The 23,158-nt window shown below is 42.1% G+C and overlaps 1 protein-coding gene across 1 annotated transcript in view; it reads right to left on the bottom strand.

Annotated features, from left to right (window-relative positions):
* Positions 1–9,138: 9,138 nt before the first annotated feature.
* Positions 9,139–23,158, bottom strand: part of HTRA1 (HtrA serine peptidase 1) — a 33,785-nt gene continuing 19,765 nt past the window's right edge. The window contains exons 4-9 of the mRNA XM_071749601.1: positions 14,971–15,165; positions 14,242–14,274; positions 13,134–13,248; positions 12,888–12,945; positions 11,907–12,002; positions 9,139–9,868 (exon numbers count right to left, since the gene is read on the bottom strand). Coding sequence (XP_071605702.1) covers positions 9,700–9,868; positions 11,907–12,002; positions 12,888–12,945; positions 13,134–13,248; positions 14,242–14,274; positions 14,971–15,165 — 666 coding nt within the window. The 3' untranslated portion in view covers positions 9,139–9,699. The remainder of the gene's footprint in view (positions 9,869–11,906; positions 12,003–12,887; positions 12,946–13,133; positions 13,249–14,241; positions 14,275–14,970; positions 15,166–23,158) is intronic.

Genomic DNA, 23,158 nt, shown 5'->3' with positions numbered 1-23,158 from the left:
CCTGGACTCCTCCTTCTCCAGCTGCATCCCTTAAAAAAACCCACCATGCCTCCAGTCTTAAAGTTGTGCTTTTACGGATTGAGTCAAACATCACACATAACTTACCATCGTGTGTCTCTCAAATTCCAGTTACACATCTCTTAACTCTCTGGAGGTAAAAGAGTGTGGAAGTAGGAAGCTGGGTTGCCTTGAACTCCTTTAGACTTCTTTTACGAGTTTGCTGTCCCAATAGACATCCCAAAAACATTCAGTAGAAAGTGAGCACATTCCTCTTCGGTTGTCTCCCTGGTCGTCCTTCAACATTCTTCACCAGGGTAGCAAGGCTCAGACTAGGTGTTTAAGCTCTGCAAGACTTTACTAAAAATCTGAAACCTCCAAAGTAATCTTTTAACTTGTGTCACAAACTCAAGCCAAAATTCCCTGCTAAGCCCTCAGTTCAAAATCAGGGCAATCTTCAAAGCTCAGCCTACTGGATCAGGGTCTTAATAATTCTTCTACTGCGGAATTCTGCAATTTTTTTTTTTTTTTCCTAGACAAACTTCAAGTAGACAAAAATTTGGCACGCCAGTTGATCCTGCTGCTAGTTTAAAATGGGTTTGGGTTCATTACTGACTGGTCACTGGTTTAGTTCTCAGGAGCTCAGAAACATTTTTCTTGTGCCTCATGAACCACAAGATGCAACTTTCCTGGCCCAGAACTGGCCCAGCCAGCACCCAACCTCACCCTGAGACAGAAGAGTGAAAAGAAGCTGAAAAGGAGAAAGGAAGATGTGCAAACAGTTCATTGACTGTGTAAGCATAGGTAGTTTTCTCTTATCAGGGTTTTGCAAGCCAGATGGAAGATGTGATCATTCAAAGGGACTGAAGGAAATTAGGGAGGTGGCTTTGTAAACAGCTTGGGGCAGCTGTCACACACCCAAGAGAGATGAAAGAAAAGCAACAGCAGGTTAAATCATTGATAACTCAACAAAAGCTGTTAGTAATGGAATGGAAAAGGAGAACCTGTGAGATTACTCCAAGTTTTAAGCAAGTTCAGGGTGGCTGATCCCCCATCCTCTCCTTTGTTCAGCCATGCACACCCTGCACGGGTTCCCTCAGCATCACTCCTGCAGGTTTGCTCCTCACTTGCTCCTCAGTTTTTTTGTGTGTGTTACACAGCTCTGGCTGTGTCACTGACGATGCCTGAGAGCTCACACACAGCTACAACAGAACTGGTCCAAGATCTTCCTTGGTTACAACACACCAACCACAGAGATGTCACAGCTGTGGACAGCTGCACAGACTGAGTCCCCATCAGATGAATACCTGGGGGTCTCCTCTGTTCAGTCCTCATGTGTACCTTCATTCTACTGGTTTTCTGATCATTTCCCAGTCCTTCTCTCTCTGCTCCATTTCTGGCTCCTTCTTCCCCAAGACGATCCATCACATGTGAAGGAATGTGATCCGTAGCTCAGAGGAGGACACCGTGCAGCAGAGCAGGGGGTGTGTGGCCCAGACCTGTGCCTGCTGGGTTTGTTGCAGGTGAAAAGAGCTCTTCCTGAGCCAAGAGCTGCACAAGGAAATAATTGTATTGACTCTGCAACACTCAGGATCTACACCTTCCTGAACAGTAACTGTGTCCCTGGCTGGAATGAACAGTTTTGAAAAATGGGGAGGAAAAATAAAACCTAAAAAACAGGGTTGTCATAAATTCAGGTCAAATTCCACAAACAATTCCACTTGAGAAAAATGCTAAAGTGTAAAAAAAATTTTATTCTGTACCTGTCCTGAAGAAATGTTTCAAATAAAGATGTTGGAAATAGACTCAATCTGTTTTTTAAAGCTTGAAGCACCTGGGAGCAAAATAGCCCTGTCCCTTTGAGACAGCATAAGATTGTAATTGAAACATTTATTATTCACCAGCTCTGCTATTACTGAATTGCTTTCCTATGCCCAGAAGAGATGCTGAACTGTAGAGGAAGGGGGGGGGGGGGATTATCTGGGGAAGATTCTAGGCAGATGGTGATGACAGACATGAAACTTTTGCCTGGTCTTTATTTTGTGTTCCTGTTGGTTGCCTCTCATCAGCTTCCAGCTCTCCTCCCTCTCCTGGACCTCCACTGACTCCAGCCCATCCCAGCTAATGAAAATCAAGCTGTTCTTCACACCCAAGAGAGGTATACAAACTCATTACCACACCTGAGTGCAACAAAAATCTCTTTAACAAAGGTCTTTGTGAGAGAGCAGAAATCAAAGGCTTGTGCCTTACAATGAGGGAAGGCCTTGCAGAGCAGGAAAACTTTGATCCCTGTTTACTTTCTGGTGACAAACACAGCCCAACACATCCCATCCCATCCTCTGGAAGCACAACATGGTCCTTATATGAACACACACACTTCACTCCTTGAAACAACACACTCAGTCCTGCAGCTGGTAAAGACAGAGAAAGGCTCAATGACAAAGGGAAAAGAAATGAAAAATAGAGTTGAAGATATTATCCATGTCAATCAGAAGTCTCAGCATCTCAGGTTTACATAATGAGCTGCTGGAGCAGAGACAGTAATGAGACCTAGAGCCAGGAGCAGGGCTGAGGCTGGCACACTTCAGCAGCCTTTGGGCACTGCTAAAAAGTTGCTCCTTGCCCTCAAGTCCTTTTTTCCTGGCACCATGCAGGTAGGAGCACAGAGATCTCTTCTGCCCTGGCCAGCTGGTGGTTGTGTTTAGATTTGGTTTTCTGGGATGAGATAGATGGATTTGACCCCTGCTCACCTTGGGCATTTCCTTGCTGAACAGATTAACTCTTCAGCTTTTTGTGAGATGGGAACAACCCATGCTCAGAAAGCAGATGGCTTCTGCTTTCCCACCTGGAAGTAACCACATCCCAGCACACCCAGCTCTGAGCTCCCCCATCATTCCAGACCCTTCAGGCAGGTACTTAATGTCTGACTCCCAATAATCAAATCCAAGTGCCTTCAAAACTGGGAGCAACTGATGCCAGCAAAATACAGGGAAGGACAATTCAGCTTCCATCCTCCCAAAATCTCCCTTGAATCCTGCCTTAAGTTTGTTGAACAAATTTAATCTATTGCTCAACAAAACAGCAAGAGCTGATGGAGGTGAGCAGTGATGGTAGGAGAGTGATGGGTCTGAAACAATCTTATTGTTTGCTGACCACAGAAAGGAAAACAATGAACTGAATGATCTGTGAAACCACAACACCATAAAATTACACTGAAAAGTAAAAATATTACCAGAAAGGATAACCAGAAGTGCCTGGCAAATATCACAGCTTGAAAAATCAAATTTTTTTTGCAACCAAGAGCTCCAAACCCAAAGTTGTTGCTAAAGTTCACAACCTGCCATGAATTGCTTCACCCTCAAAACATTTTGTTTTCTCATTAAATAAAGTTTAACAGCACTTTTACACAAATATTGACAATGTTCCCACATTGTTTTTGCAGAGGGAGAGAAATAAATAATGCTATATATTATTAACCTTTCATTTCCATCTACACTTTGGCCAACATCCTAAACAATCCACCACACACAGTCCTGAAGTTAGGGCAACAGTTTCATTCATTCAGCTGGGCTGGGCTGATCACTGGCTCTAAAATCAGCAGTTATGGCTCCTTTTCCCAATGACTTATAATTGCATCCAACACTTCTGCCATCCTGACAAAATAAATAACCCCAGAGCCAGAAAAAGGAGGCAGACTGTGTTCAGAAAGATATAAGAAATGGGGGAAAGAAAGAGGAGAAAGGAAGAAAGATATTGGCTCTGATCACATTTTTTGATTCAGAAGTGAGGGAATGTGCTTTTTATTCCCCAGTGAATTACAGGTATGTTTTATTACAGGTTTGGCTTGCAGCAGGGTGTGACAGCTAGAGCTGCTTTTCTGTTATATTTGCCTATTCCTGGTTGACTTGCAGGTTTGGGGGCTTGGTGGTTTTATTTTGTTGTGGGTTGTTTTGGATTTTTTTTTCCCTGTAAGAGCAAAGCTGTAGAGGATTTCAAACCACTCACAGCATGCTGAAGCTTTCCAGGTTTCCAGTCCAGACTGCTGCCTCTCCTTCCTTGCCAGACATGTGAACTTATCCAAGAATTAAACAAAACCAACTGTTTCACATCACTGCAGAATGTCAGGGGTCAAAAGGGACATCTGGAGAGGATGCCTGCAGAGGATGGCATCCAGGCAGGTTTTGAACATCCCTAGAGAGGGAGACTCTTCCTTGCTGCTCAGCCCCTCAGAAGGCTGCAATAAACTCTGCCATGATAGCAATTTGCACCTCTTCCTTCTGAACAGACCCTTCTACACAGCATCAGCAGCCACTGGAAGAGCTTTGCCAGAGGGGATGGGGGGGTTCAGCTTCAACTCACCCCCTCATTGACTTACCTGACCACAGGGTCCTATAAAATACTGATTTTTTTTTTTTTTTTCCTGATGCTGTAGGAAAAATAAGGAAAAAAATCCTCCCCATGGGCTGCTGCTCCTCTTGAAGCTTTTGGGGGCTTTCATGTGGTTACTTTGGAGTGCAGAAGAAGATGGGATGTCCTATGTGAGGATGCTGAAAGGCTGCAGGTGATAGGGCTGCAGATGAAAGCAAGGGAGCAGGTGGAAATGCAAAGTGCAGGATTCAAGTCAGTGCTGGGACAAACCTGTTAGGTTTAATAGCAGTTAAAAGCACAAACATAAAGGAAAAAAAGCAGTGAATGCCAATTAAAATGATTAAAAGAATGGGATGGAAGAAGAGAAGGCAAGCTGGTCTGGTTTCAGTAAGAGGGAGCAACAGCTTTAATTATTCAGGGAAAGTAGATTTATGTGTTTGTACATGATTTTTTGAATAGAAAATCCTAAGAATAAAAACTAAACAACACTATTTGCCATGACCATTTGTCATCTCCATGGGCTTAAAAAAATATATAATTCTTAAATATCAGATTCAGAGGTTGGTGAGTAGACAAGTCAGCCTCCCTGAGCCCCATCTGCACAGCACCTGCAGGTACAGACACCCTGAGCACCCCCTGGGGCTCTGATCCCACAACCTGAGGAAAACACATTCCCATCATGAGAGCCCCATGCCCACATCCCTGGTGAGATGGAGACCAGCAGCACTTTTCCAGCAGGTCCAGAGAGTGAACTGCAACAGCCCCAGACCCGCTCCTGTGCCACAGCCCAGTTCCCTCAGTTCTCCCCTTTGCAAACTGTCTGAAAAAAATCACTGTGCTCACTGTATAAACACTGAGCAGCAAAGGAATGAATAGAACAAATATTTAATTTACCCCTCCTGCACATTATTCAGTGTTTCCGAGCTCCTAAAGTTAATTCTTTACCAAATTCAGTAAATTTAACTCCCATGCTTTTGCTCTGACTCATTTTCCCTCTAATCAATTCCTAATTATTACCCTCTTACTCAGAGAGTTTATAGGGACTGCAGCACTATGACTACTAAACAAAACCATGAAAATTGGAGGCAAACTTTCAAAAAAATGCAGATTAAACAGATGAGCTCCTCACTTGCTCTGTCCAATTAGTTGAATTACATATGCACTGGTTGGAGCAATAAATAACCCTTAAAAAAAAAATCAAGTTGTTGCATACACATAAAGTAACAAAGAGGCCAAACTTGATTAATTCCTGGGGCCCAGTGGGTCCAGCCCTGACTTCCCAGCACCTCACACAAGAAAATGGAGTTTGGGGGTAACAGAACAGAAGGTGTGTCAGACAGCTGGACACACAGCAATAGGACCTAGAGCCACACCAAGAGTATCAAATCAGCTAAAGTCTCTGCCACTCATTGCTGGGCTGTCAAGAACCTTCACATTACAAGTGGTGCTATCAACCCTTCACCTCCAGGTGGCTTCATCCCACACTGGTTGAATTTTGGGGAGGGATGGGAGGCTGCCAGGCTGAGGTTTGCATCCTAATGCTGAAGGTGCAGCGAGGTGAGGCAGTCCTTTTGCCATCACTTCTCTGCCTGGCTCCTTCCTGCCTCTTGGGGTCACTTCTGCCTCTCAGAGTGAAGAAAACCTCACACCAGCTTGCTGATACTGAACTTCAAAGTCTTAGCAGCACAGGGTGTAATTTTGCTCTCCCTTCTCTGAAAACCATCAATAATGTTCCTGGGGAGGGAGTTCAGAGGAAAGGGGGGGGATGACACAGAGTAAAAGATGCCAAGTCACATCCTTATTTTTTGGCTGAAGCGGGAACAGCTGGAAATTATACAGACATTTAGGAACAGCAGGAATCATCTCAAATACAATTCAATCAAGGAGGTTTTTCCTGGGACCTCCAATGAAGATTTCTTCACTCTCCCTGTAAGGATGAACAGGACTCCTGCAGTCTCCTCCCATTGCACACGAACACAAGGTCCGTGGCACCCATCAGTCACTGCTCTGGGAACTTCTTTACCACAACTACTTCTCCTGGATATTTGCAACTACAGTTTTGATCACCTTTAGAGTACTTTTCTGATACAGAAGAACATGAATATAACCTAATACCTACTAAATATCTTTCTCACTGTAACTCAGAAAGATGCCATTTGAAAAACATTTTCAGATGATGGGGGACCTATGGGGAGGGAAAGGAAAAAAAAAAAGATAATTAAAAAAAAGTCCACTGCTATTGAAACCACATGACCTTACTGCTTGATATGGAAGCCACAGAGACAGTTGTTAGTCATGATCATTTCTTTTACAGTTCAAGACATTTCCCTCATGGAATAAGTGAACTGACTTCTCAGAACTACCTCCGAGCACAGCCACACACAGCCATCTCCTCAGCATCACATACACAGCAACTCCAGTTTCCATTTCAGACATTCCAAAAGACTGAAAATCAAGTCAGAATGTTCAATTTCCCTGAGCTAGTGTCCAACACTTGCTAGAATTTCCAGGAAACTGATATTTATACGAGCTGTGCCAAAGCTATTCTGTCCGATGCATTTTTCAGTCACAGTTTGGAAAGAGCTGTGCCTTGAAGCAACAGAGGATAAGCTCCATTTCAAATTTATAGCCCAATAACACATAAAAAATCGAATTAAAGACAAACTTCGTGAAGTTTGAGCAGAAACTGCTCAAACAGCTCTGCTCACCAGTAATTTGATATACTTAAAAAACATTAAGAGGTGCTTTTGAGTGTAATAAACCATCTGGGTGGCTGCAAAGATGGTTGGATATGAAAAGAGTAAGTTCTAAATATTTTTCAGAATGTGCATGGGGTTCTGAATATCTGATGCAAATAAATAATTTCTAAATTTAAAGAAAAAAAAAAAAAAAAAGATGAATCAGAAAACAACTTCCAATTATATGATGGCAAATGACTGCCTGCGTAAGGGACGATTTCACATCCCACTAGATGGAGCTACGAGCTAGAAATCCACTCAAATCCTTCACAAATCCCAGAGGTGCAAAAAACCACTTACAGAAATCGAGTGCATTTTTCTCTTTCAAAATTTGCCTCTTTCACCACAAACCTGAGCCGTTGCCCTGCAGCATTTTTGCCTCACAGCAGTACCCAGAGTAAAGCACAGGGATAAAGATGTGATGTGCAAGGGGAAGCCCAAAGGAAGTAGTGATAAACCAAGCAAATACATAAATAAATAAATAGCAAATTAAAAAAAAAAAAAAAAAAAAAAAAAAAAAAAAGGGGGGGGGCTGGATATTAAGAAACCACAACAACAAACACTAGAAACAAAGAGAATCAACCAGCTCTGTAAATGATGCAACCACTGGTTTTGAAACTAAAAGGCAGATGAAGAATAACTCCTGTTTTAAACACAATTTCCTGGCTTTGGGGGCTTTAGCTTGAGTTTTGCTGGGAGGGTTAGGTGCAGTAACAGAGAAGGTAGGTGACTTTTTAATTAATTCTTGCAGAGAACTCTGTGTCACCACACTAAGAGCTACCCAGGGCAGGGATGGTCTGCAAAATAAAACACCAGTTCAACAGGGACCTGAAGCCTTGCTCAGCATCGGCCAGGTGAAGCTGCAGTGCAAATATACTACAAAGCAACTCTGCAAGATCCATTTTGCGTCTTTTGTCCTAGAAAGCATGGCAGACCTGCAGCATTTGGCACCATATATCCTGGCATAATTATCAGGCACAGATGATTTAGCACAGCCAGGGAACAGGTAAATCAATAGCAAGGTGTTCAGCCACATCAAGTACCAATGCACTCTCTGACTGTAAATTTATAGTGACCCAGGTGAGTAAAGACAAGTAAGCGGTGCTTGGGAAGACAGAAAATCCCCAAACTGGGATAAGTTGGCTAAAATAGAACTGAAATACAGACAGAGGGAGAAAAAGCACTGTTGGGGATCCAGGTTTAGAAGATTTCTTGCTGCAGTTCCATGGAATACAGCTCTTTCTTTAAAAATCATCAGCTGCCAGCTATGCTGTTGGAAAGTTTTCCTAAGAAGCAGTTTCCAAAAGAGCAGCATGTTTGGGAATGAGTCACCCAAACTTGTCTCTAGCCCTTGGATTTATTTGCTGAGATACACATTTCAAGAGAGGGAAGAAAAACCTCCTCCTCTGTCATTCACCCAGCGAGGAGTTACACTGTGATTATATCTAGTAGATTGTTCTCCTTCACAGGAAGACAATCCCATTCAGTACCCAAGCTTCAAGAGCATCCATAAATATACATATAAAGATTAGTTTCTATGTTAGAAGAATGCCCCAAGCCAGCCAAACCCAGTTCCTATCATACACCAGAACCCAAAGCTGTGAATAAACCAACCTGTCTGGAAGAGTTCAAGGCCAGATCTGCAACGGTTAAAAACATCCTAATGTCTAAACTAGAATAGCACAGGACCTGTGATCATAGGACAATTTTTATAGTGAGCAAGCAAATTTTAGGCATTGGTGAAGCTGCAATTTTTTAGAAAAAAAAGGAAAAAAAAAGAACATGTTCTAACATCTGGAAATCAGGCAAGCTGTGAGAGCAGATATGATACATTCGATACATATGATACATTTTCTTTGCCATGCAAAGAAAGGCAGATGAACAGGAGTGCAAACACAAGCACATACTGAAGCATAAGAGTTTTGGTTTATGGTAACAAAAAGGACACCACCAGGACATCCTCCCAGGCAGATGTGCTGTTTGAAGGAAAACAATCCTTCAAGTTTGGAAGTAAAAGTGACTCACTCACAAGAAGTACTGTTGAATTCTTTTAATAACACTAGGAAAATATCATAGTATTAAAATCCTGCATGGGAACCTCAAAAGGTTATTTGGGTTGGGATTTCTTTGTGTTTATAAACCGAAATTTGTTGGGTTCCCCCCCCCCAATTGTTTCTTTTAAACTTACTGCTTTACAATGGTATTTCCAGTTAAAACACAGCTAACCTATAAATAACTGAATACCACAGCACACCCTGTGTGCGTGGGGTTTGTTTAAATCTTAGCAGAAATAATGGTGAACTTATTTAACACAGGGTAGGAAATATCCATTTGTTAAGCGGGGGATGTAATAGCCAGTAAAGAATACATTGCATACATGATACAGAAGGAAACAAAAAATTATCATCTGGAGTATGTGAAATTACACTGATTTTGCACCTTAAACCTATTAGAAGTTACTCTGTTGGCCAATACTGATTCACTGAACAAGCAGAATGTTGGTCAGAAGTCTAACGTGTCCTGTACCAGCACAGAGAGAATAAGAAGCAGTCCAATGCTGTTAAAAGAAAACATGAAATCCAGCTCATGTTTCTGGTTAGGGATCAATTTCTTCTGGAACTACTGTCAACATCACATCTTCGTTGCCCCTGCGTACAACCATGTTCAATGTGCTGTCCTTTTTAATAATGTCACTGACATCACTGGCTGAGCTTATTGACTGTCCATTGATGCTTATAATCACGTCGTTGTCCTTCAGGCCACCACTGAAAAGGCAAAGCAGCAATGCATTATTTTATTGTCTTTATAACAGGTTTTAAAATATAAAATAAATAAGAAAAACTCGCTGGGTTTTCCCCTGCTTTCCCACCCAACTGCAGAGGCACACAGTGGGTGTGCAGAAAGCAATCAGAAGAGGTGAAGATTGCTGTGCAAGGCAGAAGCCTCAGAAATCAGGTGGAGGTGCACGTTTGATGGGTCCCATATCTCACTGTCTTCAAAGGAACCCACGACTGCAAGCAGTGCAATAACTCTGCAACAGGACCCCTAGGTGCTGATTCAGTAGAAGAGCTTGAGGTGTTTTTTTTTAATTCAGAAGAATTTCTTTTAAAATATTTTCTCCAGCTTTTATTCAAGCGTACACAGCAAAGCAATTTGAGTGGTACTGTGTGTTAATACCAAAGGTTTGGGTCCTGAATCCATGCTGTTCTCCATAGGTCACTGCTCATTGGCACCCACCTCCCTTTCTCCTGACCTCAGCACCACATGCAAACCAAAAAACAACACTTCCCCACTCAGAGCAAGACAGGGCAGAAGTGGAGCTGGCACAGCAAAGCTCCCCTGCTCAGGGCCAGGCTGAGACTGCTGCTGGGACTGGGAGACAGGGTGGTGAGGGATACCATCCACCACCACAATGTCTTGCCCGGTCTTGCACAACCCCCTGGCTCCAAGTTATGGAAATATTAACCAAGCAACCAGATCAGACATGATTCAGCCCTTCAGCATAATCCTTCTTCAGAAAACCACAGAGCAGTCATCAGCCTCTTCCGCTCACAGAAGACGCCTTACATGATGTCTCCTGCAAGCAGGGTACGCTGGCCAATGTTTGCAACAAAGCTGATAGTCTGCTGAGGGTAGGGTAGGGCTTAGAACATCACGGGAGAGACCATCCCAGGTTATCTTGATCCCTCAGCCAGTCTTCTCCTCCCTAGTCACACCCAGGACAGCAGAACTGCTCTGATCCCCTGCCCATCGGGTCTACACAACAGGCACTGGAGAGGACACCAGAACATAGCAAAAAGAGAGAATCCAACCATCCTGTCTCCTCAAGAGATAACACATCCTGCTCCTAGCAGCTTTCTGCCTACCTGGTTTTGGAGGTACTTACACTTCTCTCATGCCACAAAGACTGAGAACCATTCAGTCTGGAAAAGGCCTGCAAGGTCATCCAGTCCAATCTTCGATTTACTCTTCCCTTAAATGATCTCTAGTTTTACAAAATTACTGAAGTCTCTATTTCCTACCCTGGAAAGCTGAGTGGTTTTGTATTAACCAGACCCTGAAGAGAAAGTGTCTCCAGGAAGAGGCAGCCAGACCAGTGCTGGTGACCACAAACAGATGCTCTACTTCAACCAGGCATCTCACTGAGCGTGGTACCAACCAGAAGGTGAAGTTCTGAGCAAACACTGAATAATATGAAGAAAAAGACCAGCTGGCCAACCCCAAAAACCCTCCCAAAGTACCCTGACTCCTGACAAAGCTTTTGCACAGAAGAGTGTCTTGTGCCAGGGGAGGATTTCACCCCTGATGGAGGCAGTCCAGGAAGGCTGCTGGGTTTGCCCAGTGCTTGGACTGGGATGGAGACATCTCCACAGGGTGGACACAAAGCTTTTCCCTCACCCTGCTGCAGGAGGGACTCTCAGGGCCATGGGGAGCACATGCAAGCAAATGTCTTTATCCAGTGCTGGCATGGGTACAACAGATGTCTTGGAAACCATCGCTGAGAAAAATGAAAATTGAATTTCCACACCCACTGAATCCTTGGCCTTTTGGCCAGGAACACTGAGAGGGCTTTGCTGCAATACCCTGACATGTTTGCAATATTGCCCAGCAGGGACTGCCCTGAAACCACAAGCTGATTTCCAGCAGACAAGCTAATAGCTTTCAGATGGTGGCAATTCTGTTAATTTAGCATAATGAAGAATAGCCAGTTAAGCAGGGAACATTCTCCACCATTACCCCCTTTAGTCAGTGGCAGTGGTTTTGAGAAAAAAAAGAAATAAAAAAAAAAGCAGTTGAACTTACACTTCAGCTGGTGTTTCTGGAATGACTTCAATAACGTAGGCCCCAGAGACAACATCAGGAAAGTCTTTATGGCGATCCTTCAGCTCTCTAGCTTTGCTGGAGAAAAGGAAGAAACAGTAACAAAAATATTTTGACAAGATGGGAAACAAAAAAAAAATTAAAAATCACACATTTTTACTTAGTTAACTCACTTTACATGCACTGGCTGAGGCACCATACATAAGTTGATGTGACACTTCACACCCTTAATAGTGTTTCAAGAGTTATTCCACTTTTTTTTTTTTTCTTTTTAGTGCCTATTTCTGGTTAAAGACAATCATTTCAGCAGACCCAATGGATCAGAGTGGATACATTTCAAAATGTTGCTTTAGAACTAGCAAATCCTGAGCAGCTACAAAAAGCCCTTTGCGTTGCCAATGCTCTGCTGTACCTCTGATCCTGCACATGGGAAAACTTCTGGTTATTCCTACAGGACGCACCCTCACCTGCTCGTGAGTGCTTTCTGGTTTAAGGATGAATAAGCAAGTCCACACAAAGGCTTCATTTTAAATTAAGTGAATTGTTTAATGAAAATCAGTTTAGATAAATGAAAATATGCATGGAGCTTTCCTGTAATTCATGACAACATACCCTCCTGGTTTTCTCCTTGATCCACAAGACAGCACGGGGACAGATGGTAACAATAGCAGTGGAGCCCAGGGGCAGTTTAACAAGTACTAACTAGTCTCTCTTCTGAAGGGTTAAGGAGAAGCCAAGGAGTGGTGTAAAAACTAGCTCATAATGTTGTCTACAGGAGACTTCAACCGTGTAGCAGACGCAGAGGAAAAAGGTAGCAAAAATCAGCTGTGAGTTGTCACCAGCACTGGGAGAAGCAGACACTGCTGGTCCATTCTCCTGGTTGTTTCTGCAGATCATGAGCTTGATCCAAATGCACGCGGTGCCCACACTTGGGAAAGGTGAGGAACCACCACTGCTACTTACCTAGAAGTGAGGGACATCATTCGTATGCCAATGTATTTCTTTTTGGTTATAGCTCTTCCTACAAAAAGGAAGACAGGTTTTGAACAACTGTTCTTACCAAAGGAGCCTCAAAGGCTGTTGGCTTTCTGGTTTATTGCTGTTTTCTTTTTACTGTTTTTTTATTATTATTATTACTATTTATTTGCTTGTTTATTATCGTGTCCTTTTCTTCCAAAGCAGGGAAGTACCTTTAAGAAACTACAGTACCTTTAGCTTGTCTGTCATGGGACTCAGTCAGGAACTTTTTGATTTTATCTGATGGGATAGCAAATGAGATCCCTGCTGTAACTTTTAATGTATTAATTCCAATGACTTCACCATCCTGGAGAAACAAGAAGTTGTTATTAGTAAATATGAAATGTCTCAAAATGGATCATTTCTTCCAAAGACAAATACACACAACACGCCCTGTAACGGGTTTGCAGTTTTCTATGTGGATCCTTGAAGTCTACTTTTTTTTTTTTTTGGTCTGTTATAAACTACAATTTTGAAAACTGATGTGGATATTCATCTTGTCACTTGCAGAAGAGAGATCAGAACTGGGCAGCTCTCCTGCTTGCAGAAGCCGAGCAGCAAATTCTACAGCCAATTTCAGTTTGTTTATTCCAGCAGGCACCTCATGAAGTGTGGTGCTGACCAGTCCTGAGCAAACATTGCATAATAATAAAAAGAAAAACAACAGCTCACTGAAATCAAACGCTTTTTCCAGTAATGTGACTCCAAAAGAGTTTCAGATAAAACATCTCTGCTGTCACCTGATGATTTGCACACTTCTGAAATCTCAGCAGCTTCTTTCCCTGAAAAATAAACTCTAATCTCCTGACAAGTGTGAGGGAGTTTTTCACCTCCCTAGGTGATTCAAAATAAAGGGGTACATATGTTTTTGACCCATTAAGCTGAGTTCCAGTATGTGAAAAATAATTCTGTCTGCATAGGATGCACTGATGGCAAACACCTCAGCTTTAAACGTGCTTTTTACTTTTTGCAAGGCATGGGGGAAAAAAAAAAAAAAAAAAAAAACGAAAAAACCCGACAACCAAGGGCATTACACATATTAAAAACTATGCAAACCATAAACAACTTAAATATTGAAATCCAAGCATATCTCATAACTCATGATTTGCCAACAGAAACACACAAACTGTTAGTAAGAACCATGTGAATTTTGTATAGTCAGCCAGACACTGAAAGCTCTAAATCACATGCTGGTGTGGAGATTCTATTTGTTCATTGGTTTGGGTGGGACTTCTGGTTTCAAGCTTAAAACTACAAAGTAATAAAGCTTGACACTGAGCAAACTTAAAGAAGCTCTTACCAGATTTACTAGGGGTCCTCCAGAGTTTCCATACTGAAAGTAAACATATGGCAAGAACATGTTTTAATATTTACCTCTTCATTCACAGCAAGCAAAACATGAAAGTAATTTTTCAAATACTTCTCTAGTAATTTGTTTCACTGTCTATTAAAGATGTGCAGTAGAACAGTCTTAGCATCCAAACCCATTGAGTGCCCTTAACATCACCCCTCTTAGCTGAGCATTGCAAAGGCTCAGAGCTTCTTCTCTTGCCAGAGCAAGTTAAGAAAGCCAAGATTTTTCTTTGTTTTAGCAGTACCACACTAGTAACCTGGAATATTCCAGAGCGGCTCTGGGAGCCACTGGTGAAGCTTTCTTTACAAGGTCAACAGTAGAAGGTACAAAACCTATTGTTTTGCCTCAATGCAGAAACAAACTCGAATCCTTAAACAAATTTGGCTTCTTTTTAGAAAACATGATGGGATTTTGAGGAGATACCTATTCACCAGAGAATATTGCCTCCTCCCTTGTAATTCTGGAGTGAAGGCAGATATTGTCCTCAGTGTGGCTCCTTGGGGGAGTTTTTAAATAACAACCAAGTGCTGCTGCACCGCAGCTGTCCCTATTAACAAGGGTAAAAGGAAAGCTCTGCTCTCCCTTCCGAAGAATTCCATCACTGGTGACATTTTCAAAGCAAGTATTCAAGAAGTCCCAGTGCTGAAGGGGAAGGAGGTTCAGTGGGGGACCTACGTTGATGATGGCATCTGTCTGGATGTAATCCATGTCGGAGTTGCGGAGCCCCAGCTCCTTCCCTCCCCGCTGCGTGGTGCTGACAATCCCCGTGGTCACTGTGTTTTGGAGGGAAAAGGGGCTTCCAATGGCAACCACAAACTCCCCTGGCCTCAAGTCTGCAGACTGACCAAGCAGAAGAACTGGCAATTTACCCTACAAATAGAAATAAATTAAAAAAAAAAAAAAAAAAAGGGGGGGGGGAAGAAGAAAGAAGAAAAATTCAGATGTTGTTCAGATACCACTACACTGGTAGAACAAATTCCACAGAAACATGGATATATTAATAGCACAGAGGAAAAAAAGAGAGGCCTCTAAACCCTGGGGATTTTTCTTGCTCTGTTTTCTTTGATTGTTTCACGTGGGCTCTGCACAGAAACATCTCAATGAACTCCTGCTCTAAACAGTGGGCTCTTTTTCCACAACAGGTATCCATTAAATCAGAAACAATTAAAAGACCAAAGGAATATTTATGCTCTGCTGTACAAAGCAACCATCTGATGATACTCAGAGTAAGTGGTTTCCAACAGCTTCTTGAAATAATTAGCCAATAGCCAAAGTTTAAGTAAAAATAATATATTGAGTGAACACTAAAGACTCATGAAAGCAAAAGCAGAAGTGTATCAAGTGTAGACAGTGAGAGTTAAAAGCATTTTATATCGTCACAGAGCACCAGCTAATGTTTCATCTTATTTTTTTCTTCAGTGGAATATCTCTTCTAAGTAATTATATTGCCTCCTACATACACTGATGGCTTCTTCTGAAGATGTTGCGATTTAAAGCCATCATTTTTCTATTATGACAGGTGGGGATAGCATTACATTTTCCTTTCAAGATCTTATCTCTAAACATATTAACCATCATGTTATTGAAGACATTCCCAGCAAGACACATAACACTCTTAAATCCAGCATCAAGAGAGAGCACTGCAATTTACAGCAATTAAACCCAAAACAAAATAAAGGGAAGGAAGGTTGGATCCACACACCCTTGCCAACACAATGAATCCAGGGAAGCAAGGATGGTTTCTCCAAGACATGATGTATCTGCAGAGGAACGGAACTGGCTGGATAAACAATGATTCAAACCAGACCAAACCCCCTGCACAGCAGCCAGAAAACAGAGAGGAAGTTCCTTAGGCCTCCATATTTCAAATAAATACTTTTGCCTTTACTTATCACCTGCCTGTAAAATGCCTGTTGAGCTCCATTTCTCCTTTGCTTTTCCAAAAATTGGTCTTTACCCTTTTCATGGTAAATGAAAACACACACCACAGTGATGTGGCTTTTTTCACTCCTTTTACCTTTAATCTGTTGTCCAAATCATCCTGACCCTCCCTGGCTATCTAACTACATATTGAACCATGTCACTAGAGTATTTCTACTACCACCAATGTACCTGGACAGGTATCAGTTTTGACATAAGGATTTGCACCCCAAAATGGAAACAGAAGTCTGAAGGGATTCATCTTTTGTTTGGCAAACCCAACTTTAACCTACCTTTCCTTCAAGCTTGAATTCTTGAATTCACTTCTGAATTCTTTGTTTTATTAATTTAAACCAGTTTCCAAGGAGTGGGTAACAGAGTCACTTTATGGGATACTTTCAAGGTACTCTTGAACTGTGTACCTAAAATGGAGTTACAGATTGGCTTAGTACCTCCTTCTTGTAATTCATCCCTTCTGGAAAAGTTGTAGAGGTGCATTTTTCATCTTATAGCTGTCCTCAGGCATACAGATTTATGTGCCTAGACTTGATGGGATCATAAAGCTACATATTGTGTGCTCACCTGCAGCACAGAAACAAGGCAATGGTTGTTATGCCCTATGTGTATGTACAGATTCCCAAGTTAATAATAATTCTGTTTCTGGAGTTAACAGAAGCTGAATCATTAATAAATTTTGGGGGAAAAAAGGGGAAAATATTATGTGCTTAAATTGGAAATCAAGGGCTAGCTCTTTAGGGGTCTTTTGTAACCAGCAGTTTGAAAGCCTGTACTGGTCCCCTGCACTTTTGCGGATAAAAACCCAACTAATATAAACTAACCTCAGTGCCTTTCACTTTCTTTTTTTGCACCTACAGTTTTATTTCAAATGTCCTGGGAGACACACTGTCTGCAAAGCAGAAAGTGAAAAAAATGAAAGACCTCAGTCATCACCATACAAAATACAGAAGTTTTGGTTTTAATATGGAACAAGCCTGGTCCTGTGTATCCTTTGTACCAATTCCACCAGCAAAATTTCACTCAGATGAACAGACTGTTTCAATAAAACCCGCTGCCAAATCCCAGACAGGATAAGATGCTCTATGGAAACTCATCCTTTAGTCTCCAGACAGCAAGAAAATAATTAACCAACTCCTTGTTGAACAGAACCAGTTGGAACAGCAACAGAACAGGCAACACAGCAAGGAGAAAAACTTTCCCTTTCTAGGGGAAAATTTTCAGAACCAGCAATGCCCTAGCATTAAATAATAATTATTCACACTCTTTGCCAGTGCCACAGTCACGGATAAACCCAACCAAGGCTGTGGTTTGACTCTGGGAAGGGTTCAACAGTGACACAGTTTCCTTTGCAAGCAGCAAGGTCCCAAGGCAAGGCTGCTGAGCAGTTCATCATCTCAGCCCACAGCCCTGAGAGGTCCAAGGGACCTTTCCAGTGCAGCAGGGAAGAGGCAGCTCTGCTGGGAAGCACGTGGGCTACACAACACAAACAGCCCCTTGTCGGTCTTGTTTGGACAGAGGGAGCACCCTGGCCCTTCCATCTCTCACCAGATGCTACTGAGCTCACATCACACATGTTTTCAACATGTTGTTGGTCATGAAGAGCATCTTTTTTTGGTGCTGCTCCTCCTTATTAAGAAAAACAAACAACAAAAACAAAACAAACAAAAAAAAGACACACAAAAAAAACAAACAAACAAAAAAAAAAAAACAAACAAACAAAAAATAAGAACAAAAAAAAGAAAAAACAAACATAGAAAGTGGCTTTGTGTCCCAGTGCACTGAAAACATGCTTTATAGAGAAAGGGGATGTTTATCAGTGAATGAAATGTAGACAAGCTAAAGAAAAAAAGAAACCTTCCTTTTTTGCATTAACAGCAAAGAAAGAAGACGGGTGGTGTACAAAGTTAAAAATTTATACCACGTTCCTGAGTTACAAAAACAGTCACCGAGCCAAAAAGCCACATTTGGCAGCAGGCAGAAAACACATGAACAATCTCTGACTAATACAATTACTTTTGATTGTGCTGAGCTTTCAAGCCTGTGCCTATATAAGCTCGGCTTCAGTTCAGTGTCAAACACTGCCTGGATTGGCTGGGGGTCATCCCTGGGACTCAGCACTCCTTCTGGAAAGCATCTGCCTAACCTTCCCTTTGCTAAGGACAAAAAACCAGTTGCAAAATAATAAAAAAATTTTAAAAAAACCCACGTCCCCTGGCTCTGCAGATATTATGAAATGTAGCTCTGGAATATGAGTCTCTCCATTCCTTAGGATTCCGCAGCGTGGGGCGAACAGCACTGAGTGTAAAGGCTCTGATTGGTGCCTCTACAAGTAAGTGCCATAATGAGTTGGTTGAGATTAATATATTCATGGCTTTAATTTTGGGGGTTTCTCTCCTTAAAAAAAATTAAAAAAAAAAAAAAAAAAAAAAAAAAAAAAAAAAAAAAAAGCTTGAAAATAACCTTGCCACCTTCAGAACTAAACTAAACTTCCCATTATCTGAGAAGCCCAAGTGTTTATTTAAATTGTAGAGGAGGTTTACAAGTGAAGTCAGTATAAGGCTCATCAAAATCCCCACCAAATATCAGGTGATAGGGTGGGAAGGATGTCTTTCTGAAGTTTGCAAGAGGAGCTCTGGAAAAGCAGGGCAAGCACTTTCAGCAGCAATGCACACTTTCAGCAGCAATGCAGCCAGAATTGGATCAGAACACCCTGTCTGTGCCCTCACACTCTCCCATGGGCCAGCTCCTGCCTAGGATAGAATCACAGGACCATAGAATATTTTGGGCTCGAAGTGACCTCTAGAGGTCATCTAGTCCTCCCCCCATGCAGTAAGCAGGAATACCCTCAACCAGATCATGTTGCTCAGACCTTCCTCAAGCCTCACCTTAAATATCTCCAGGGATGAGGCCCCAACCACTTCCCTGGGCAGCCTGTTCTATTTTAACACTACCCTCATGGTAAATAACTTTTTCCTAACATACAGTCTAAATCTACTCTTAAAACCATTGGCCCTCATCCTACCACTACAAACCCTTGCCATCTATCTCCAGCCTTCCTGTAGGACCCTTCAGATGTTACCCCCTGCCTAGGACACTTCTTGCAGACCAAGTCCAAGTGCTGATGGCCTGAAGTTACCAAGGCTCTAGGGCCCTTAATAAATAGGCACTCTTCAATTTTTATATAACATCTGCCGGGCATCAGGATGACATAACTGCTGTTACAACTCGTGATTCTCTTCAGTTAACTATAGATTTGCCCCAACAGTTAATTAAAATCCCAGACAAATGAGTGTGCCTTGCAGCACAATGAACAGGGAGCCAAAAACACCCTGCACCTAACCCCAGCTTTCCCAGTGACTCACTCCATGACCTTGGGCAACACGAAACATCTTTTCTTTCCCTCCATTTTTTTTTTTTTTTTCATTTGGTGAAGCCTTGGGGCTCTGCTGGGATCTGTGTTTACCCAATAAAACAAATCTGCAAGCAGGCATTCTGCAGCTACACAGAAATAGGACTAAACATGCAAAGCCATAAGTGGCACATGACTCACTGTTTACACCCAGCCGGAGAAGGAGCCATTAATTAGTGTTAATATTTTAAGCCTTTCTCATCCCCAAGGGCTTCAGACATTTTTATAAATGGATTTGACTCAAACCCTGGATCAACATAACTCCCACGAAATGGAGAGCTGCACAGCACCACAAGAAACAGCTGCAGACAATGGTTAAGAGGAGGTTGTGCTGGGGATGGGAGGCAGCAGCTCGGAACATGAGGCCAGGACAAGTCCAGAAGAACTTCATCACTAACCAGGAGACAGATGTTCACCCCAGGTATATTGGCAACCCTGCTTGCAGCAGGTAAAATTATTGCAGCCTGGACTAATCAGGTCTGAAACTACAAAAGGAGGCAGCACATCACCACCACCAGGCAGTGATAGAGAGGACTAAAAACCAAGAGACTAGAACCAGCAGGTGTTTCAGAACTTCTAAATCCATGAAATAAACTAATCTGTCTCTATGCTGGCACAGAAAGCAAGAAAATCCCTTCTCTGCTCTGTCAGCCCTTTCATTTGTGGAAGGAAGCTCATGAATTTGCAGGAAGCAGTTCAATAAACTGAGGAGACAACTGTTCTCAGTTCAACTTGTGTTAAATAGTGGCAGATTTCCCTCACACAATTTTAGGTGGAAAAGAAACAGATGCTTGTATGGTACAGTAATTCAGCTGTAAGTAACTCTGGCAAAACATGTAACTTCCTGGGGAACTGCATTTCTATTCTCATTAGTGAAACCATTTAACTTTCAGAATATGTTATGGCAAAATAAAAACACAGGCCGTGAGCATATAAAAATGTAGAGTACCATCTACAAGCTAGAAACTACTTGACAAAATGCCAAAGCAAATGAACAACCCAAGCTGAAGGCATTACAAGCCTGCAAAAGTATTTCTTCTATAGTTAGAAAAACAAAACTGAGTCTCTTTATCTAAATACAGAGCATGGGAAGCTTCAGGAAAAAAAAAAAAAAAAAAAAAAAAAAAAAAAAAAAAAAAAAAAAAAAAAAAAAAAAACAACAACCTTAAAAAAAGGACAAAGTGCTGTTTTGCTAATTCCACCAGGATTTCAATTACCTGGCAAGATATTGCTCTTCTCCCTTAAAAGAAAATAAAATACCTTCTGGCAGACCCACCCTGGAGGTGTGTGAGCATTTCACTGTGTAAGGAGCTGGATGGGCACATGGTCCCCACAGCAAGAGTTATGAAGAGATGAAGATGGCAAGAAACTGGTGAGTAAGCAGGAGTTAACACGCAAGCTTTTTACAAGTTGCTTCATTTCTAGGAGTCCTGAAGAGTTCTGGAACCAATATGTGGGCTTCCTCAGGCTCTGGAGAGGAAGCAACATACTATCCAGCAACAGATCTCAAAGTGAAATAGCATTTTAGAAAAGCCACTTACATCTGGTATTCCATTAGTTTGGTCTTTCAGACTGCAGGCTATTAAAACATGGATAGACAAACAGAAAAGTTTGCTTTCCTGCTTCCTCCTGTTTGTACACACAGGGAAAAAAAACCAAAAAGGAAAATCCCCTCCGACCACAAAGATCCAGACACTGCCTTGCCTCACGAAACCACTGAAGGAATGAGGGCAGTAGGTTCTGTTGATTTAAAAGTGTCAGACTAAGTGGTTATTAGTAAGATGGAGGAAAAACCTTCAGTAAAGAAGGCTGAAACACCACCACAAATTAGAGATCAGTCCAACACCCACCACTGCCATGGAGATGCCAAATCCTGACTGGGATAGAGAAACCAATACATGGTCACACTGAAGAAGAAAAATCTTCAGACCCTGGAGTGTTTTCCACAGCTCAGGTGCTACTTGAGAAGCAGTGGCTGGTTTTAAGAGTGCAGAAAGAAGATACACCCCAGTGTAAAGCCATTCTCTGTGCTCCCCTCCTTCTGTACTCACTGCCAAACCATTGGCACCTGCCACAGAGAAAATTTTGGTGGGCAGAGTCTGATTTCCAAGGGTGGAATTGGTTTCCAGACAAAAGCCACCTCCCATCTTCCACTACTTTTGGCTTACAGACCTTATAGTGACTTTTACAATATCTAAAGAGGGCCTACAAGAAAGCTGGGATAGGGCTTTTTACATAGGTGTGCAGTGAGAGGATAAGGGGATATGATTTCAGACTTGAAGAGGAGAGATTTAGGTTGGATATTAGGAAAAAATTCCTTCCTGTGAGGGTTTTGAGATGCTGGAACAGGTTGCCCAAGAACCTGTGGCTGCCCCCTGCCTGGAAGTGTTCAAGGCCAGGTTGGATGAGACCCTGAGAACCTGGGCTTGTAGAAGGTGTCCCTGCCCGTGCAGGGGGTTAAAACTAAATGACCTTTAAGGTCCTTTCCAACCATATCCATTCTATGGTTCTATAATTCCAGTTTCAATTTGGGTGAGGGCACAGGCCTCTTTTAGAACTTTGCCTGCAAGTAACCTTGACATTGTCCACTAAGTCACCCTAAAATTTCCTTTCCTGCTCCTGGTGTTTACAGCTTTCAGCAGTTGTATCACACATTTCTCATTTACCAAGGTAGTTGTTTGTCTTGAGATGAATTTCATAATCAAGCTCAGCCAGCCCAAAAGCATCTGCCAGCTTTGGAGTGTTGTGCAACATTTTTGATGGCTTTCAGGCTACTGCAGTGTCACGCGTGCCACACAGGATGGATTTCAGCAGCCTCTGCCTATGCTGCCAAAGTCCAAATTTTCCTGGGCAAGGATTAAAAATTTTGCATGTTCATACCCAAACTGTTTACCACTGGGCTGTTTCTTTCCAGTATCACTGTCTCCTCAAAGCTGTTTGGATGAGGAAGGATGGTTGCACTCACAAGGGACCCCAATCTTACTTCCTACATCCAGCATTTCAGCAAACCACTGTCTCTCACTACAGACACAAGAAATACAGTTTTTCTCTTCAATAGACTGTAAAAGTATTTTAGGATTAGAACAACTTTCCCAAGGTTTCTGTTCCTCAGTGACTGCAATATGTTATTTAATCAGGGAAACCATTCATCCTTACTGGTGCCCAGATTTTATCACCCTCTTTCATTTCCTATTGCACTCAGAAAGCCAAATTACTTCTAGTAATGTCTCTTAGGCCAGAAGTTCACACCTTAAAGAAAAACAGAGTGCAGGCTGCAGGAAAAATCTTCACAGTTTTAGGATTACCAGTTGACAGCTTAAACTCATATTTCAAGCCCAGCTCTGTTTCTAACCACAAAGGAATCCTTCACCCTTCAGATGCTGCTTTATAATGCCACAGAAAACCAGAAGGAAAAAAACCAAAACCAATTCTGCATCTTAGATTTGATGGTTCAAATAATTATTCACAAGGAAGAACTTCAATTGTTAGCTTCAGAAAAATCCCTAGGGATTGTTT

Source organism: Heliangelus exortis, chromosome 7 (assembly GCF_036169615.1).
Source record: "Heliangelus exortis chromosome 7, bHelExo1.hap1, whole genome shotgun sequence".
NCBI lineage: Eukaryota > Metazoa > Chordata > Aves > Apodiformes > Trochilidae > Heliangelus > Heliangelus exortis.
Note: the sequence above shows the minus strand (reverse complement) of the source record. Positions and strands in the feature narration are given on the sequence as shown.